The following is a 17,639-nucleotide window of genomic DNA, read 5'->3' on the forward strand; positions in this document are numbered from 1 at the left end:
TGGTCAGAAACATTCTTATGTGAAGGGGAACAGATTTTGCATAAATGGTGACTCTGACCCCCGAGGGGCCAAAGAGGCGGGGCCCCATATGGGAAATAGAGGTAATTCCTTTAAATCGCTACTAGTCATAAAGTTATGAATGGATTTGAACCCAATTTAATAAGAAACATCTTTTGGGGAAGGGGAGCAGATTTTGCATAAATGGTGACTCTGACCCCCAAGGGGCCAAAGGGGCGGGGCCCATTAGGGGAAATAGAGGCAATTCCTTTAAATCGCTACTAGTCATAAAGTTATGAATGGATTTGAACCCAATTTGGTCAGAAACATCCTTTAGGAAAGGGGAACAGATTTTGCATAAATGGTGACTCTGACCCCCAAGGGGCCTGAGGGGCGGGGCCCATTAGGGGAAATAGAGGTAATTCCTTCAAATCGCTACTAGTCATAAAGTTATGAATGGATTTGAACCCAATTTGGTCAGAAACATCCTTTGGGGAAGGGGAACAGATTTTGCATAAATGGTTACTCTGACCCCCAAGGGGCCAAAGGGGCGGGGCCCATTAGGGGAAATAGAGGTGATTCCTTCAAATCGCTACTAGTCATAAAGTTATGAATGGATTTGAACCCAATTTGGTCAGAAACATCCTTTAGGAAAGGGGAACAGATTTTGCATAAATGGTGACTCTGACCCCCAAGGGGCCAAGGGGGCGGGGCCTAATGGGGAAATAGAGGTAATTCCTTCAAATCGCTACTAGTCATAAAGTTATGAATGGATTTATACCCAAACTGGTCAGAAACATTCTTATGTGAAGGGGAACAGATTTTGCATAAATGGTGACTCTGACCCCCGAGGGGCCAAAGAGGCGGGGCCCCATATGGGAAATAGAGGTAATTCCTTTAAATCGCTACTAGTCATAAAGTTATGAATGGATTTGAACCCAATTTAATAAGAAACATCTTTTGGGGAAGGGGAGCAGATTTTGCATAAATGGTGACTCTGACCCCCAAGGGGCCAAAGGGGCGGGGCCCCATATGGGAAATAGAGGTAATTCCTTTAAATCGCTACTTGTCATAAATTTATGAATGGATTTGAACCCAATTTGGTCAGAAGCATTCTTTGGGGAAGGGGAACAGATTTTGCATAAATGGTGACTCTGACCCCCAAGGGGCCAAAGGGGCGGGGCCTAATGGGGAAATAGAGGTAATTCCTTAAAATCGCTACTAGTCATAAAGTTATGAATGGATTTGAACCCAATTTGGTAAGAAACATTCTTGGGGGAAGGGGAACAGATTTTGCATAAATGGTGACTCTGACCCCCGAGGGGCAAAAGGGGCGGGGCCCCATATAGGAAATAGAGGTAATTCCTTTAAATCACTACTAGTCATAAAGTTATAAATGCATGTTGTAAACTCAGAGAGTCTGGACTTCATTATTTCTTTAAAGCAGTTGGGATCCCCACGCTATAACCATAAATAGCATTGTTTGAGGTTAACAAACAAAAGGAATTGAACATGAACATTATTTTGACATTTGGTCAAATCCAACCAGGTGAGCGATACAGGCCCCATGGGCCTCTTGTTCCTTACCATAGCATGTATTTTTTTTATGTTAAAGGTTAATTAGTTATTTAATGAATCATTAATGCACTTTTGTAAAGAATGAAAAAAAATCCAGTCCATTTTGTATGTGTCGGGGTAGTGTACATGTAGGGGTCCATAAAACAGCCTTTATTTGTCCAGCCTTCTGTACTTATATATGTATGTGGCCTCAAAAGAACTACTGTAGTTAGTTTACACCCCCTCCTCTCCTTGAATACTTAAAAGATTGATTTTTCCTGATTTCTTTTTACATTCAATTACAGAGCTGAAACAGAAACTAGGCTTTTGTTTACATCTTTTGATTGTTGACAATGAATCATGTGTTCTTTTGCCTCCAGGTCACACAGCTTGTATTTCACTTCTTAATTAAATATTACGTGTTTTCGATTGAAGGCAGTTTCATATGAGGATTGTCATTATGATGGGTGATGATATTAAATTGTGCAGTCTATATGATAGGTCATGATCAAGGATCAGTTGCATGAAATATATTTTAATTTCTTAGGTCATATTAGTTTAAGCCAAATACGAAGGAAAGATCTTTAAAGCATAGCACACTTTTTGAGAAATATCAATGAAAATAGCAATAGCTTCCATGCTTCATGCAATTCTCATTAAAGAATTGAATTTCAAATGAGGGCATGGAATTGCATTTTAGTAAAAATACTTTAAAATTTGTTTTTGTTTTGAAGCAGACGGCATGAAATTATTATATGTTTTTAAAAATCTAGATTCAATTGATATAAAATTCAAGGGTGGTCTGGTTAATATTGTGGTTATTACACATATACACTCTGGCAGTAGATCAGGTATATGGGATCACCTATACCCGACCACAGGGGTTTTCTCCAGATACTCTGTTTTCCTCCCCTAGTAAAACACGTAATGTGCTTACAGCCAGGGTAAGAGTGATTAATATTAGCTTATATAACTTGCAATTGTTGTAAAATAAGTAACATTATTTTTTTAGTGGGTATACATAAAAAAACCCAGCTTATGACTGTAGTAAATGACATTTCTTATGTTACTGCAATCTGGGAAGATGTACAAAGCGGGGATGATAAATTTTTTGTCAAATATTACCTGCATAGTTAAAAGCTATTGTTACCTGTATTTATAGTGTTGATTAATTAGTTCTTCTTTCATTTCAGGTGTGGTATGTGACAGAATGACATGGAAGTAGGCAAGCCTCTCCCAGACCAGCCGCAAGCCCAGCCTTAAAGAGGCCCACCATGGGGGACTCGCTGCCCCGCGGTGGGGCCCCCAGGAAGGGGAAAATTGTCAACCTTCGCATCCAGTTCCTGGATGACTCCGTCCATGCATTCCAGGTCCCTGTAAGTGCTTGATTATAATTATACAAGATTTCAGTAATCAAATTTCATGTTTTTCTTAGTGTGATGTCATGGTTTAAACTTGCTGGACTTTTCTCTTCTTAAAATATAGAGCTTTCTTTAAAAATCCTCAGCCTGATAAATCCCTCATTGATCATGTAATATTAGAGAGGAAAAAAAGTAGAAAGGATCACTACAATATTGCTTAACACTGTAAGATTTTTCTCTAATCTTATCTTTTATCAGCCTCCTGAGAATATCGTTTTCATCAGGAACAGTTTTCCTAGTCTTACTATTAAAATTTCATGAATAAGGGAATCCAAACATATGTAATAATTAAAAGCAAGCTAAACATCACCTTGTTATAGAAAATCTTATTTGACACATCCAATTTTCAGCCAGTCAGCTTGCAACACTGTTTAAAGCTTACCTCAAGGTTTATGCATTAAATATCTTTCTTGATTTTCATGTATTGCTGGAATCAGAAAAATAATTGAATCTGGACTGGTTTTGGAGTAGGAAAGTCTGTAGATATATATTGAAAGCCAGCATGGTAAGAATGGAGGATAGGATGTAATCCACTAGTTTTATCACCCCCAGACATAGCAGAAGGTCGGTGCACTGTGTCAGGTTGTAAAGAAGTACTCACAATGTCTCACCCAAACTACACAATTTATCGCCTCCAGACTGGGCCACAGTCAGCTTAGGATCGACACCAGAATATCTTACTATATAGACACCAAGGCCTTACAATGTATGGCCCCAGAAGGCCTTACATTGCCTTAATTACATTTGCCTACAATTTATCAACCCCAGACTGGGCTACAGTCAGCTACTATGCAGGACACAGAATCAAATGCCTTACAATGTATTGCAGTGGCACCAGAAGGTGTTACAATGTATGGCAGTGGCACCAGAAGGTGTTACAACGTATGGCAGTGGCACCAGAAGGTGTTACAACGTATGGCAGTGGCACCAGAAGGTGTTACAACGTATGGCAGTGGCACCAGAAGGTGTTACAACGTATGGCAGTGGCACCAGAAGGTGTTACAACGTATGGCAGTGGCACCAGAAGGTGTTACAACGTATGGCAGTGGCACCAGAAGGTGTTACGATGTATGGCAGTGGCACCAGAAGGTTTTACGATGTATGGCAGTGGCACCAGAAGGTCCTACGATGTATGGCAGTGGCACCAGAAGGTCCTACAATGTATGGCAGTGGCACCAGAAGGTCCTACAATGTATGGCAGTGGCACCAGAAGGTGTTACAATGTATGGCAGTGGCACCAGAAGGTGTTACAATGTATGGCAGTGGCACCAGAAGGTGTTACAACGTATGGCAGTGGCACCAGAAGGTGTTACAACGTATGGCAGTGGCACCAGAAGGTCCTACAATGTATGGCAGTGGCACCAGAAGGTGTTATAATGTATGGCAGTGGTACCAGAAGGTCCTACAATGTATGGCAGTGGCACCAGAAGGTCCTACAACGTATGGCAGTGGCACCAGAAGGTGTTACAATGTATGGCAGTGGCACCAGAAGGTTTAACAATGTATGGCAGTGGCACCAGAAGGTGTTACAACGTATGGCTGTGGCACCAGAAGGTCCTACAACGTATGGCAGTGGCACCAGAAGGTGTTACAATGTATGGTTGTGGCACCAGAAGGTGTTGCAATGTATGGCAGTGGCACCAGAAGGTGTTACAATATATGGCTGTGATACCAGAAGGTCTTACAACAATGGCAGTATCATTAGAATGCCTTGCAGTGTATGACTGTGGTACTATCGTAGGGTTGGCCTAAACAATCGTGCTGTTCCAATGCATAATCGAATCCAAATAATAATAAAGGTTGAATTTTCATTGGTCATGTCTTAACTGGCAAACTTTCATTGGTTTTGATTTCACCAGGGGATTTCCATTTGTTGTTGGTTTCACAGACACATTAACAGCAAATGATCTCATTGCCCACTGATTGAATATGGATGAAATACCGTTAATAAAAATGCCGTGATAGCAACAGCACTGTGTCCATGTCCAGTCATCTATATTCCATCATAGCCTATCATATAAAAATCGTCAGTACCGCCAAATAACTGTATGGAATCTAGGGAAAGGATGCCATTTGCTGGGCAATTTGTAAATGTCTAGTGAAGCTCTAGCTTCCTGTGGAATAAACATTCAGTGGACATGCACTCTGTAGAGTTTCTGGGCATGTCCTGATGAGCCATGTAGAGTTTCTGGGCATGTCCTGATGAGCCATTAGACTTGAGAAGATAACCCTTAGGGCAATCTCCACCACTCGAGGCTTCAGATCCGAGAACTGGACAAATCTCGAGATGGATTGCAATATTGCACTCGGATGGCCATTCCCTTTTATCTCATTTGAATCTGGGTTGTCCCTGCGAACACATAATTTACACTTAAAGTTTAATGGTATTTCTCATTGTTATGGTAATGGGAACACTTTGTTTGGATTAATATAGTGTTATTTCCAGAACAGTTCCTTTAATTTGTTTGATAAAAAAAATAATAATTTCTATTCTGTGTAAAATTACACCATGAAAATGTTCAACAGATAATCATTATACAACAGTGTCAGTGTCAGGAAAAAGATTTTCCGAAATCTTATGACCTTATGACTGTGTATCTTCCATATTGGTGCTACCTGTATTTCGATGAAGCATTTCTATTTGTCTTGTATAGAGAAAGAAACATACAAATGGTTTGTAGCTGGTTGATACCTATGGCAGATATTTCTCTGGCAGTTCTACTAGTTCTGTCGGCCCCTGAAATTAAAACATGTGTTCATGTGTAATGTACCCCACTTTGATTTATAGAAATTTTAATATCTAGATCATATAAAATGATTCTGTATCTTGATGATAAATTTTCAGTGCACGAATGAAGAAAAAAAAAGAAAATTAAAATAAAATAAAAAATGAAAAGCCAATTCAACACCTGTTAAAATGTAGTAGTTCCACCACGGTTGTATCATTTCTGAATTTGTAGATAAGTTTTCAGTGTTTTTGTGTACATGTATACAATATTCTCTGGACTTGGTGCCATTGGTGGTGAACCATCGCATGTTTCTACCTCTTTCCTCGCAGTTTTAATGTAACATTAGAGTAAACTCACCTGATAACATCTTACAAACTGGATACAGGGATATAGAATTCCTTCCATATCCTTCATGACTCATGTCAGCTTTAAATTTCATTCTAAATATAATATTTCTAAATATTTCATAACGTTATTTTTACAAATGATCCCGAGTTGGATATTTTTGCTACCATGAATTAGATGTGAGTTAGATATTTTTGTTACCATGAATTAGATGTGAGTTAGATATTTGTGTTACCATGAATTAGATGTTGCGAGTTAGATATTTGTGTTACCATGAATTAGATGTTGCGAGTTAGATATTTGTGTTACCATGAATTAGATGTTGCGAGTTAGATATTTGTGTTACCATGAATAAGATGTTGCAAGTTAGATATTTGTGTTACCATGAATTAGATGGTTCGAGTTGCTTGATTAGTTTTCCAAGCAAACAGTTTAGGCGAAAAACATATCTGCCATATTTGACCTAAGAAATACACTTGGCATTCAGATGTTCATAGAATCTTCATAGTTTATATGTTTACACTTGTACACGGAATATTGAACTATTCCAGTTGTTGAGTAAGATATCATTTTCTTTATTTTTCTGTGAGAGGAGTTAAGTCGTTCCTAGTAAATATGGAGACAAGCTTTAAGATGCATGATTTCTCTGTAGACACAGAAGCGTTTGGTATCTTCTTAGATTGTGCCTGACATCATATGTGCGTAGGTATTATGGAGAAAGTTGGCAGAATTCCAATGTAATGTTTCAAAACAAAATTTTCTTGTCAAAATTTTACATTTCAGAATGTTTTGATTAATTCCTATAAAACTGTACGCATGTGACCGAGAGGCTGCACAATCGTTGCCACATGCATGCTACTGCAAACGTGGCGGTGATCAATCATCATACAATCGCTAGTGAACATCCCCAAAATAGTGTGTTCTGTCTGAATAGGGGTTCTGTGGAATAGAATATCCTGCATCAAATTGTTGTACCACATATGACAGGTTGTTTAATGTTGAATTTACTGTATTTATCCTGTAACAAACCCAGGGTGATGTCACATGTACTTCGGCTCCTGGGACGGGCATTATTGCTTTTGTTAGATTTTTAACAGCTAGAACTGCAATAGATATCATCCGGCTTGTTACCAGGCATGGGTTTATTGCTCGACAAATACAGTGCATACATATAGGGCTGAAATAGAATTGTTCTATAGAATAAACATTCGTGTGATTGTGTTCAATACACCATCACCTCAGTGATGAAGTGAATGGTATTTGTAATTAAGAACTAGTGTTCGGCCTTCCATTTGTCTACATGAGGTGTTCGATTTTTTTCTGTCATTTCTACAGATAAGAAGCTAAAATTTGGTTTGTGGTTTTGTAATAGCAGTTACAGATTAAGTTTAAGTTTCAGTTCATCATCACCTGTTATGACAGAGTTATGTCCCCTTGAACTTGCAGGACTTGTAGGGGACAAGTCTTGCTTCAGCAATACTCAGTATAAATGTTTGGAGACACAATTTCAATTTGATGTGATTGTCCCCAGTTGCTGTTCCTAAATGTTTTCTAGACGTAACAACCTGCTGAGGTTACAAGAGGAAATGGGGGTTATTATTGATGGCAGTAAAACAAATAACATTCTCAGGAGTGAAATGGAAATCAATAAACCTTTCAAAAAGAAACAGAACTCAAAAGCAGAAACCATAACACATTTTGCCACAAATTTATACAAAAGTGTCCAGAGATTCTGATCATGTTAAATAGGAATGACTTTTTCAGTTTGTAAATTTTGAAATTGATGAAGTTACTGAAATAGATTTGAAAATTGAAGATAAATCTACTAGATAGCATCAGGGTATGATGGCGATATTGAAATCTAATAGATGATATATAGGATATGGGAGTATATGAACATTGATGGAAGTCTAAACAGATCTGATGTGGTTGAGTTCAGGAAGCATCTTGAAAGCCAGGAATTGAGTTACATTTAATATAAGCATTCAGGGATTTATTTGCCGTTGAAACTTATAAGATATAATTTTTTTGATATGGCAGATTATCATTGGCTGTATTAGGAATGACACACCTATTTGACCTTTTCGTGTTCCTCTTTGATTACTTAATAAAAAAATAAAAAGTTAAATAAAATGCCGTGCATTTGTCAAGATACTTAATAAAAAATAAAAAGTTAAATAAAATGCCGTGCATTTGTCAAGGTTTTCTTGTGTATTAAGTCCCAACTGTTAGGACATGTACATTTCCCCCCACCTTCATGGTAACGTTTTTGTTTCCGAATTGGTCTCGATTGCATGGCAGTCAGAATTTTAATTATCAACCAGGTTTTAAAAGAGTATCCCTTCTTTTCATTTCCCTTGATTCCCATCGTTCTTGCTAATGCCAGTGTCATGTTAGAGATTCAAATTGCCAAGTTTTTCTTAATTTTCTTTGATGTTTCGTAATGGTTTTTCAGTGGAATGATAGATCGGAGATAGCATTAGATTTTACTTTATTTACAAGAATAATCTTTCATTTTATAGCATTCTGTTAAGAGAGATCTTGAACATGAAAATTACCAGACTTTGTCTTTGGATCTTTATCTACATTTTATAAAAGATTTACTCCCAAGTTGAGAACAAAAATCTTAATATTTTAGTTTTTCTCTGATGCAGTGTTAGGTTTTACTTTAATATTGATTGACTTATGCTAATAGTTGCTTCTTAATAAAACAATTGTTTTAAAGCTTTGTTGTGTGAAGAATGTTGAAGTTGAGAAATAATTATTTCTTTTGTGATAAAATACACATGTTTAAAGCTTGACATTGGGAGCAATATCATTCAATTTGTTTGAATTTTGACATTGAGGGCAACAGCCATGATCATTTGATATTCTCATTATTCCAGAGCATAGAATTTTATTCATTACAAGTTGCACGTTTATTTATCATATGATTTTTTTAACTGGAAATTTAGACCTGTGAATAAAACTCCAGGGCAACAAGGAAGGAATGGTATTTAAAGACAACACCTTGTCATCAATATTGTAAACTCACCGATAAAAAATGACTCATTCGTCTACCGCATTCATAAAATGTGCTCCACACTCTGGTTTAATATGCTCTAAGCCAAGAAAGTCAGAGATTGCTGGTATGGACATTTTATAGGCCGTCAATGATTAACATGATGTATTTTGAGGTTTGGAATACAGAGATTGCAGTATAGAGGTGATTGGAACAGAGACACAGTGCTATATATAGATGGGTAGAATGTCAGGGGTTGAGATGCTATAAACTTGTCGCGTTTTATTACCCCAGGTATGTGTGGGTATTGTAGAATGTTTACTCTAAAGGCTGAAGAAGTGTGGGTTATCAGGTTGGTAGCTGAATTTACTACATGTAAAATCTGACTGTTAAACACTGTCTCCTAGTTGCCTTGCCTTAAGCTGTTGTAGTATATATCCTCTGACATTTTCAGCTGTATTCATGACTGCTCTCACCAATGTAGTTTATGGTTTAAGAATGGGCTAGAACTTTGCCTATTACTCTAATCAAACCTAAAAGCAGCTAGATTTAATGTAACCTTTATGGCCTGGAAATTGTTGTGAACAGCCAGGACTCGGAAATCTTCCTTATCGGGAGGAGGTGCTTGTATAACCGACTGTAACAGACTCTTCTTTCCCTTTTATATTCTGTTAGAGGTTTGGTGTGGATGGTCCAGTGACTTGATGATTAAGTTAGATTTCAATGGAAAAGTGTCTGAAAAATAACAGGGTTGGGGCAAACAGGGTTGGGGCAAGATTCGACTGCAGGCAATCATTATACATATCCAGACTTTTGATTGTACTGTCAAAATTTCCACCAATGTAAGTCTGTGGAGGAGAATTGAGAAAATGTAAGTTTCTGGACAGCCATCAATCTATCTAATCTACCTGATTGGATTGTGGCTTAATGCCTCCTATCATGGTCAGGTGAACAGGGCTAGTGGTGGGGCTTGTTGTGGCCTGAATACCCCCTAGGTGTCCACAAGGCCGGACTGCTCCCTAGGACAAATATGGAGTGAGTTGGTCCTTATGGGATCCTGTGTCAAACTCCATCTAATAAAACAGCACTGGTATCATTGCTGACTGGTACCAAGGACTTTGTATTTGAAATTGAGTGACTTATTGGGCGAGACTAAAAGTTTCAGTTGGGTGTCCAAATATTAATGGCTATTTTGGGGCTATAGGTTTCCTTCCCGTTTGTCTGTCTGTCTGTTGTACGTGTCCTCTCAGTTTTCCACTTTTTTCTCAGCCATGCTTCAAGGTATATGTTGGTGAAAGTTTTCCAGATTTTTCTCAGCCACGTTTCAAGGTATGTTGGTGAAAGTTGGTATTTAACTTTAGTATGAGTGCCTACAGATCAAGTTTGAGTATCAGGGTTTTGGGGTCAAGGTCACTGTAACTATTTTTAGTGGTGCTGGTAGTGGACATGTATTGCTTTAGCAATGCCCAGCATGCTTGTTCCATTAACTTGCATTGAATTGAATTGATCATAAGGGACACAAAAAAACAAATTCATCTAGGTGTGATAAATAAAAGAATAATTTCACAATCAACTCGTGTTAACTTTTGCATATAGAAAATGAATAAGAAATATTGTTAACTTTTATGAAGAACTATGTCTCTAGCCATTGACATTATCCACTGACTAAATAAACTCTGACCAACTTAGATGGTTTTCTGATGAATTACTAATAATATTCTGTACTCCTAAACCTACATGCCAGGTTCTGCCTTATGATCAACTCATTCAACATGGAAATGAAACAGATTTGAATACTGGTCATGTGCATGCTAGAAGTTTTCGGCAGTATGCTTCAGTTAGGTAGCACTATAAAGTCGGGAATCGGATCTGCACTATCACAAAGAGACAAACAAAAGCATATTGCAGCCTCCCTGAACACATTCACAACGCATACAGATCCTGCACACAGGGGAGGCCGTCCTTAATGACCATATAGTTGTTGATATGACGCATAACTAAATCAATCTTTACTGAGACAAAATATTAGAGAGATGGTTGTATCGTTGAGATGACTTATTAATAATGCACTGCCCTGTATAAGGTGAACCGTATGATCTCATCCTGGTAAAAAATTCTAGATTGTAATATTTTCTGAGATAAAGCTAGCCTTTATAGTTGCCCAATGTTGAACTCTCTTGTGATTTTATCAGATTGATATATGGAAAAACTAAAAAAGCGTACCATCAAAGAAAACTTCAAAACAAAGAATAGGATTTTTTTTCTCATCAAGTTGAACAATAAAACATTAAAAACTATGATTCTTGTCAATAGATAACAATCTTATTCCATAATGAAAAATTCTTCTAGACAGAGCAAATTATTTGTTTATTGTAAAACATTGAGAATGATTGTAGTTTCCTACATAATAATGCAGAAAAATTCCTGGATTATATATATTCATGTGTCTGACATTGTGATGTTGATGTAAACAACTTTGTAGTTGAAGTTTCATTGGTAAGACTTCTGTCTATGTATAAATCTATCTTTGTGATTGTAAAGGTTCTTCCTGAGAACATTATATTATATAATTTCCATGAATGGTGATGGACATTGCGATTCAGTAAGTAGTAGACCGTCTGTCCAGCCATTGGTATTCTTGATGACTTGTGTTTCTGTTGTCGCCAAACAAGCTAAAATGCTCAAAATTAGCATCCTTTCCGATGGGAACTTGGAGATGGATTTTAGAACTGAGTGAGTGTAAAGAGAAAGGTTTAAGTGTCGGCGACAACAGGCCTTCTGAAAGCAGATTTACACCTTATTTCTCTGACACTGATAAAAAGGTCTGTGGTTTTGATTTCTGTAATTCCGAGGCCAGATTTATTCCACTGATTTTTTAGCGACAGCTTCAGAGTGTAATGGTGCCAGGAAGATTTAGACATCATGGGTTTCTAATTTTAACAGGGAATGGCCAGGAAGATTTAGACATCATGGGTTTCTAATTTTAACAGGGAATGGCCAGGAAGATTTTCAGCCAATACTCGACACCTTTACAGACTGTGAGGGTTAAGTTGCTGTTTGATGAAATATATGATTGGGGAACTTCATCAGACATGGTGGGGACGAAATAACACTTGTAGACAAGTCTGTTGGCTAGATGTGGAGGTCTATAGTTACATGCGTCTTATTATAGGTTTGACAAGAGCTGAAATGTAAATTTGAAGTCACATTTACTATAGGGATGAACAATGTCGGCACAGACAGCAGCATCTATGGGCCATGTCATCATACCTAAGAGTCGCTCTGTCGATCGATCCGTTACAGAATCCATTTACAAGGTGATAACTATACTTCGACTCTCAGCCACATAAAGCTCCTCAAGATATTCCCTTCACATTTTGATGATAATTCAAAATTTGACATTTAATGTCTATTGTCAGAAAATAGAAAATACCCCATACTGGGTGATAAAGTATATTATTGTTTTTAATTCCAGGATTAGGTCTGTTTTCTGTGATGTTGTGTTTACGTGCGTGTTAAATTAAATACCACACTATATTGTGAAACTAATGTGTTAGATTTTTGGATGTATATTTGAACTAAATAATCCTATGATGAAATTTTTACTTGCTGTAGAAATACTGGGGCCAAGAAAAGCCCATAATAGATTATGGTATTTCAGACAGTTTTCAAATATTTTGCTAAAGTGAATGAATTTTTAGCAAGGAAAAAAAAAAATGATAAAAAAAATTTCACATGAATTAAAATTGAAAATAAAGTTTGATCAGTCATTTCAAATAAATAGAAAATAAAGTAATGTTTAATTGGCAAGAAATGAATTAAAATGTTCGCTTATTTTCATTTTGATTTATAGTATATATAGTTTATAAGTATTTGATGTAAAGGAAGGGAAATTATCTAAACAAGAGTAATGACTGAAGAGTTGATTCAAGGTAGATAACTCTAATGATGACAGGTTAATGGTGTGGCTCCACCATAGTTATTTATACCTCCCTGAGAGTAATTTGTGTCTGGTACTTAGGTGATGGTGGTACACCAATTAGTATACCCTTAGATATGATGGTGGAATATGTTGTTGACAGGAGGGAAAGTTAATTATGAAGAACTGGGTGTGAGGGAAGGGTTAATTACGAGGGTTGGAAGTGAGGGGAGGGTTAATTATTATGGCTGGATGTGATGGAAGATATGATAAACATGGCTGGATGTGAAGAGATAGGTAATTATTCTGATAGGTTTTAGCTAGAAAGGGTTGGTTAGGATATGATAGATATAGAAAGGTGAATTATCTGTACATTTATCCTATCTCGTGTACCCTTCTCCTGTATGGATGGTTTGCTCAGGACAGGAAATGTTTCTTGAGGGTCACACTTACCATGTATCATTCAATTTTATCTACACACAGTGGATAGATGGCCATGCTTAAATGGAATAGGCATTGACTATTTCATGGTAGAACCAGCCCATGGCTGGGATTGAATTTGTATCTAATGGAGATTGATTTTTGATTTTTGAAGTGTAAACAGCCAATCTTGATTGAATCTATATTAGCAGGCATTTTATCCCTAGGGGCAAATGTGCATACCGTTAATGGGATATAATCCTTCCTGGCCTTCTTTATATCTTATTTCCAATTTTATATGAGAAATTGAATTCTGATAGAGACCTGTTTCAGTACGGAAATTTTGACAAGAAATGTCTTTAAATGGAAAATTTCAAGAAAAAAAATGAGAAATTTGATTTAGAAAGTAAGAACGGCTTAAAATGACTGTTAAAGGTTGATGATGACTAAGACAATAAGCTGATGCAGGTTCATTCAAAAACATGCAAATTATATCAAGGAGAGGGGGTGTTCCTTGTAATAGCAATGCTTTTGTAGAAACCACAGAAATTCTAGTACGTTATGAAAAATTCAACATTACATGTCGATGCATTATGTTCCAGTATAGATATAACTAGAATGCCTTATTTCATAAACATCGCAAACACAGCATCTAAATGGAATTCACAAGAACTTCATTTGTGTTATTGATAATTTCGTGTTGAAAGCTATCTACACATAAAACCAGTTGAATGTAACATGAATATGAAATGACAGATCAATTATGAGATAGCTGCTAGTGTACAAGTAAATTGTTTGATTAATCTTACACTCTCACTTCTATCTTAAAAGATCACTTACCATATGCACTGTTAAATTAAGTTTAAAAGGAATGTATTTTACATTCTGCTCAAAATTGTGGTTGAATTGAGTTAATTTCAGTGTAAATTTACTGAAGTGGATATTAAATTGACTGGGTATGATCTTTACCATTACAGTTAATTGCTGGTTATGACAGTGTATGTCGCAATGAATTTTGTCCTGGTTACTGTAGTCAATATAAATGCACAGTCACAACAAATTGTCTCCAGGTTACCACAGTCACAACAAATTGTCTCCAGGTTACCACAGTCACAACAAATTGTCTCCAGGTTACCACAGTCACAATGAATTGTCTCCAGGTTACCACAGTCACAACAAATTGTCTCCAGGTTACCACAGTCACAACAAATTGTCTCCAGGTTACCACAGTCACAACAAATTGTCTCCAGGTTACCACAGTCACAACAAATTGTCTCCAGGTTACCACAGTCACAATGAATTGTCTCCTGGTTACCACAGTCACAATGAATTGTCTCCAGGTTACCATAGTCACAACAAATTGTCTCCAGGTTACCACAGTCACAACAAATTGTCTCCAGGTTACCACAGTCACAATGAATTGTCTCCAGGTTACCACAGTCACAATGAATTGTCTCCAGGTTACCACAGTCACAATGAATTGTCTCCAGGTTACCATAGTCACAACAAATTGTCTCCAGGTTACCACAGTCACAATGAATTGTCTCCAGGTTACCACAGTCACAATGAATTGTCTCCAGGTTACCACAGTCACAATGAATTGTCTCCAGGTTACCATAGTCACAACAAATTGTCTCCAGGTTACCACAGTCACAATGAATTGTCTCCAGGTTACCATAGTCACAACAAATTGTCTCCAGGTTACCACAGTCACAATGAATTGTCTCCAGGTTACCATAGTCACAACAAATTGTCTCCAGGTTACCACAGTCACAATGAATAGTATACTAGTTACCACAGTCACAATGAATTGTGTCCTGGTTACCATAGTCACAATGAATTGTCTCCAGGTTACCAGAGTCATACTTGATTGTGTCTTAGTTACCATGATCAGAATGTGTTGTCTCCTGGTTACCATGGTCATAATGAATTGGGGACTGTTTTCTCTGGCATTTTGATAAAAAAAACTTTAAAAAGAGTTGCCAGTTAATTTTTTGGAAATTTTTAATCTCTTTTCCATGATAAATGAACTAAAACTACTTATTGCATGTGTTGTAATATTTACTTATTGATTGCTGTAATTCTATTTTACAAGCTAAGAGAATTCTTCAGCAGATAATGCAGCATAACCTATCTCAATGCCATGTACTTAAGTGTGAAAGGGGATATTAACTACAAATCTCTATAAAAGGGGATATTATCTACAAATGTCTATAAAAGGGGATATTAACTACAAATCTCTATAAAAGGGGATATTAACTACAAATCTCTATAAAAGGGGATATTAACTACAAATCTCTATAAAAGGGGATATTATCTACAAATCTCTATAAAAGGGGATATTAACTACAAATCTCTATAAAAGGGGATATTAACTACAAATCTCTATAAAAGGGGATATTAACTACAAATCTCTATAAAAGGGGATATTAACTACAAATCTCTATAAAAGGGGATATTAACTACAAATCTCTACACCCACCAGCTTTCTCTCCTTCACAGAGGACACATTTCACATTGTTATGAAATATGATGAAACAAATTAAACATATACACATATTTTAGCTGCTCTAATTTAATCCTATCATCAAATAAAGAAGGTCAATTAAATGAACTAAACATCATAAAAATGAATTGGAAGGAAAACTAAATAAATAAATAAATAAAAGAAACCCGTAATTAGTCTGAGAAAACACAAAAGGACTGAAAAAAGAAAATAACTAGATATTTTATATGGATGAAAAAAAAAGCCCATTTTTGCAATAACACAGTGATTAATATATAATGATACAACTATTACCAAAGTTTGTGTTTCTTTTAGATTGTAATGTCGATACAACCTTGATTTTGTTTTACTTCAAAGTAATTTTCTTTGTCATCAGCAAAATTTCACATGATTCATATAATCTCCAGTCATCTAATCCATGTCTCTAAGGATGATATGATATTTCGCTGAGTTTTAATTTTATCTGTTTCTCAGGTGCTAACATATTGATGTATCATTAGTCATAATCAGCTCTGTGGGGTTTTGATTCCTATTTATTAGTAGTGATCCTCGTCAATGATTGGTGTATCCTGGATAGGTAGATAAGTATCTGTTCCATCATAGGATCATACGATGGTCTGTAGTACTGCCAATATTTATTCAGAATATAGGTTATTACTGGCCTTCTAATATGATTGCACACCAAACTATTAAGCCATGGACATAGCTCCATCACAATGTGTCCTGGAACCTAATCCCATATCTGGACGTTATCAGTGGAAACATTTCCATTTCTAATCGGACCAGCCGTTTATTATCACAGAGAACAAATGTTTGGCCCTGGGATGGGATTGCCATGATGTTTTTTCACATTTTCTTGCTGGACATCTATTGGAAATAGATTCAATCCTAGGCTAGGGAACATTTGCATAATCAATTAATTAGTGGATAAGTGCCCGTTATTTCCCAGTGGAAAAGAACTGTTAGAATTTTTAGAAAATTATATATAGAGGGAAATGTTTGGTAGTTACAGCAAATCCTATGGTAGATACTCTCTTTGAGGACTAATGAAATCTCAGATTAGGGATCAAGATAAAGGGAGCAATTATGGACTAGTATTGCATGGGAACAATTTTATATGGACTACTATATATTACCAGGGAACGATTGTGTATGGACTACTGTTGCTAGGTTGCTTATAAATATGTGTATGGCGTACTATATCTATGTAACATTTTTCTATAGGACTTCCGTTGCTAGAGACCATTGGTCTGTAGCCTGCTGTTGCTAGGGAACATGTATGGAGTACTGTTGCTAGGTAGCTTGTGTGTATGGAGTACTGTTTCTAGGTTACAATTGCGTTAACGACTACTGTTGCTAGGTAACATTTATGTATGAACTACTGTTGCTAGGTAACATTAGTGTATGGACTACTGTTGCTAGGTAACATTAGTGTATGGATAACTGTTGCTAGGTAACAATTGTTTATGGACTACTATTGCTAGGTAACATTTGTGAATGGACTACTGTTGCTAGGTAACAATTGTTTATGGACTACTATTGCTAGGTAACATTTGTGAATGGACTACTATTGCTAGGTAACATTTGTGAATGGACTACTGTTGCTAGGTAACATTTGTGAATGGACTACTGTTGCTAGGTAACATTTGTGAATGGACTACTGTTGCTAGGTTACATTTATGTATGGACTATTGTTGTTGGTAACAGTTGTGTACCAACTACTATTGCTAGGTGACTTAAATGG

The 17,639-nt window shown here is 36.7% G+C and overlaps 1 protein-coding gene across 5 annotated transcripts in view; it reads left to right on the plus strand.

Moving 5' to 3' along the window:
* Nucleotides 1–2,751: 2,751 nt before the first annotated feature.
* LOC117342299 (FERM, ARHGEF and pleckstrin domain-containing protein 1-like) overlaps nucleotides 2,752–17,639 on the plus strand; it is a 100,590-nt gene continuing 85,702 nt past the window's right edge. For all 5 annotated transcript variants that reach the window (XR_004535779.1, XR_004535780.1, XM_033904397.1 and 2 more), the window contains exon 1: nucleotides 2,752–2,930. Coding sequence is in view for 3 of the 5 variants with exons in the window: in XM_033904397.1 (XP_033760288.1) it covers nucleotides 2,829–2,930 (102 nt within the window). In the remaining 2 variants the exon portion in view is untranslated. The remainder of the gene's footprint in view (nucleotides 2,931–17,639) is intronic.

This window comes from Pecten maximus, chromosome 14 (genome assembly GCF_902652985.1).
Source record: "Pecten maximus chromosome 14, xPecMax1.1, whole genome shotgun sequence".
NCBI lineage: Eukaryota > Metazoa > Mollusca > Bivalvia > Pectinida > Pectinidae > Pecten > Pecten maximus.